This window comes from Macaca mulatta, chromosome 4 (assembly GCF_049350105.2).
Source record: "Macaca mulatta isolate MMU2019108-1 chromosome 4, T2T-MMU8v2.0, whole genome shotgun sequence".
In the NCBI taxonomy this organism is placed as follows: domain Eukaryota; kingdom Metazoa; phylum Chordata; class Mammalia; order Primates; family Cercopithecidae; genus Macaca; species Macaca mulatta.
In genome coordinates this window covers 167946861-167948423 of record NC_133409.1, presented here as the reverse complement: position 1 = coordinate 167948423, position 1563 = coordinate 167946861, and the positions used below count along the sequence as shown (strand labels likewise).

Below are 1563 nucleotides of genomic sequence, written 5' to 3'. Positions count from 1 at the left end.
CCTCCTGTTTCAGTCTCCCAAGTAGCTAGAACTACAGGTAAGTGCCACCACACCAGGTAAAAGTATTGCATTTTTTTGTGTTATATTTTTTGTATAGAGACTTTTATTTTTAACAATATTGCCCAGAATTAAAAAAAAAAAGTTTTAAGACAAAATCTTTGTCATCAAGGAACCTGAAATCTTGTTAAGATGGCAAAACTCTCCCTTTCCGCCATCTTTCCGCGCCGCCACAATGGTGCGCATGAATGTCCTGGCTGATGCTCTCAAGAGCATCAACAATGCCGAAAAGAGAGGCAAACGCCAGGTGCTTATTAGGCCGTGCTCCAAAGTCATCGTCCGGTTTCTCACTGTGATGATGAAGCATGGTTACATTGGCGAATTTGAAATCATTGATGATCACAGAGCTGGGAAAATTGTTGTGAACCTTACAGGCAGGCTAAACAAGTGTGGAGTGATCAGCCCCAGATTTGATGTGCAACTCAAAGATCTAGAAAAATGGCAGAATAACCTGCTTCCATCCCGCCAGTTTGGTTTCATTGTACTGACAACCTCAGCTGGCATCATGGACCATGAAGAAGCAAGACGAAAACACACAGGAGGGAAAATCCTGGGATTCTTTTTCTAGGGATGTAATACATACATTTACAAATAAAATGCCTCATGGGAAAAAAAAAAAAGATGGCAAAACTGATACATGCAGAACAATTAATAATTAAGTGCAGGCCAGGAATTGGAGACCAGCCTGGCCAACATGGTGAAACGCTGTCTCTACTAAAAGTACACACACACAAAAAATTAGCCAGTTGTGGTGGTACATGCCTGTAATCCCAGCTACTCGGAAGATGGAGGCAGGAGAATTGCTTGAACCCAGGAGGCAGAGGTGGCAGTGAGCCGAGATGGCACCACTACACTCAAGCCTGGGCAACAAAGCCAGACTCTGGTTCAAAAATAAAAAAAATAATAATAATATTAAAGTGCAAAACTGCTATGACTATCAAACCCTATGTCATTCTAAGGGTGAGATCATCTAAGAAGGTTTTAGGTTGTATAAAGTTCCTGAAATGGATCTTGAAGGATTGCTAGATTTTTGGAGAAAGAAGGCATTCTAGGAAGTGAAAACTATACAAAGAAAAGCACAAAGGTTGGCATTTGGAGGCAGATAGGGAGGATCATTTAAACAGGCTGAGAATGATAATATAGGGGAATGAAAAGTCAACAGAGAAATAAGCGTTGGAAGAAGCCCACTGATCTCTAGAGATTAAGAATCAGTTGTTACTTATGTTTTGGCATGCACACTTAGGCAAGATTCTAAAGGTCTATAAATATTGTGGGTGTTTTGAGGATCTGATGTCTAATATCTTTTAATAGAAGAATTGAGGTGTTATCTGATTGAAGTCTTTTCCAGCTGAGTTCATCCTTTCTAGAGACTAAACACATAAAAGTTTTTCATGAAAAATACAGTTAGAACTTGTAGAATGTTTAGGATTTGCCTTAAAATGCATAGGAGGGGATGAAGGGTGGAGAAAATGTAGATGAAAAAAGATGGACAAAGAGTTGGTAATT

The 1563-nt window shown here is 39.6% G+C and overlaps 1 protein-coding gene across 1 annotated transcript; it reads left to right on the top strand.

Annotated features, from left to right (window-relative positions):
- Positions 1-202: 202 nt before the first annotated feature.
- LOC702174 (small ribosomal subunit protein uS8) lies at positions 203-677 on the top strand. The gene has a single exon (XM_078000937.1). It carries the CDS (start codon positions 233-235, stop codon positions 623-625), a length of 393 nt encoding a protein of 130 aa, XP_077857063.1. The 5' UTR covers positions 203-232; the 3' UTR covers positions 626-677.
- The last annotated feature ends 886 nt before the right edge of the window (positions 678-1563 follow it).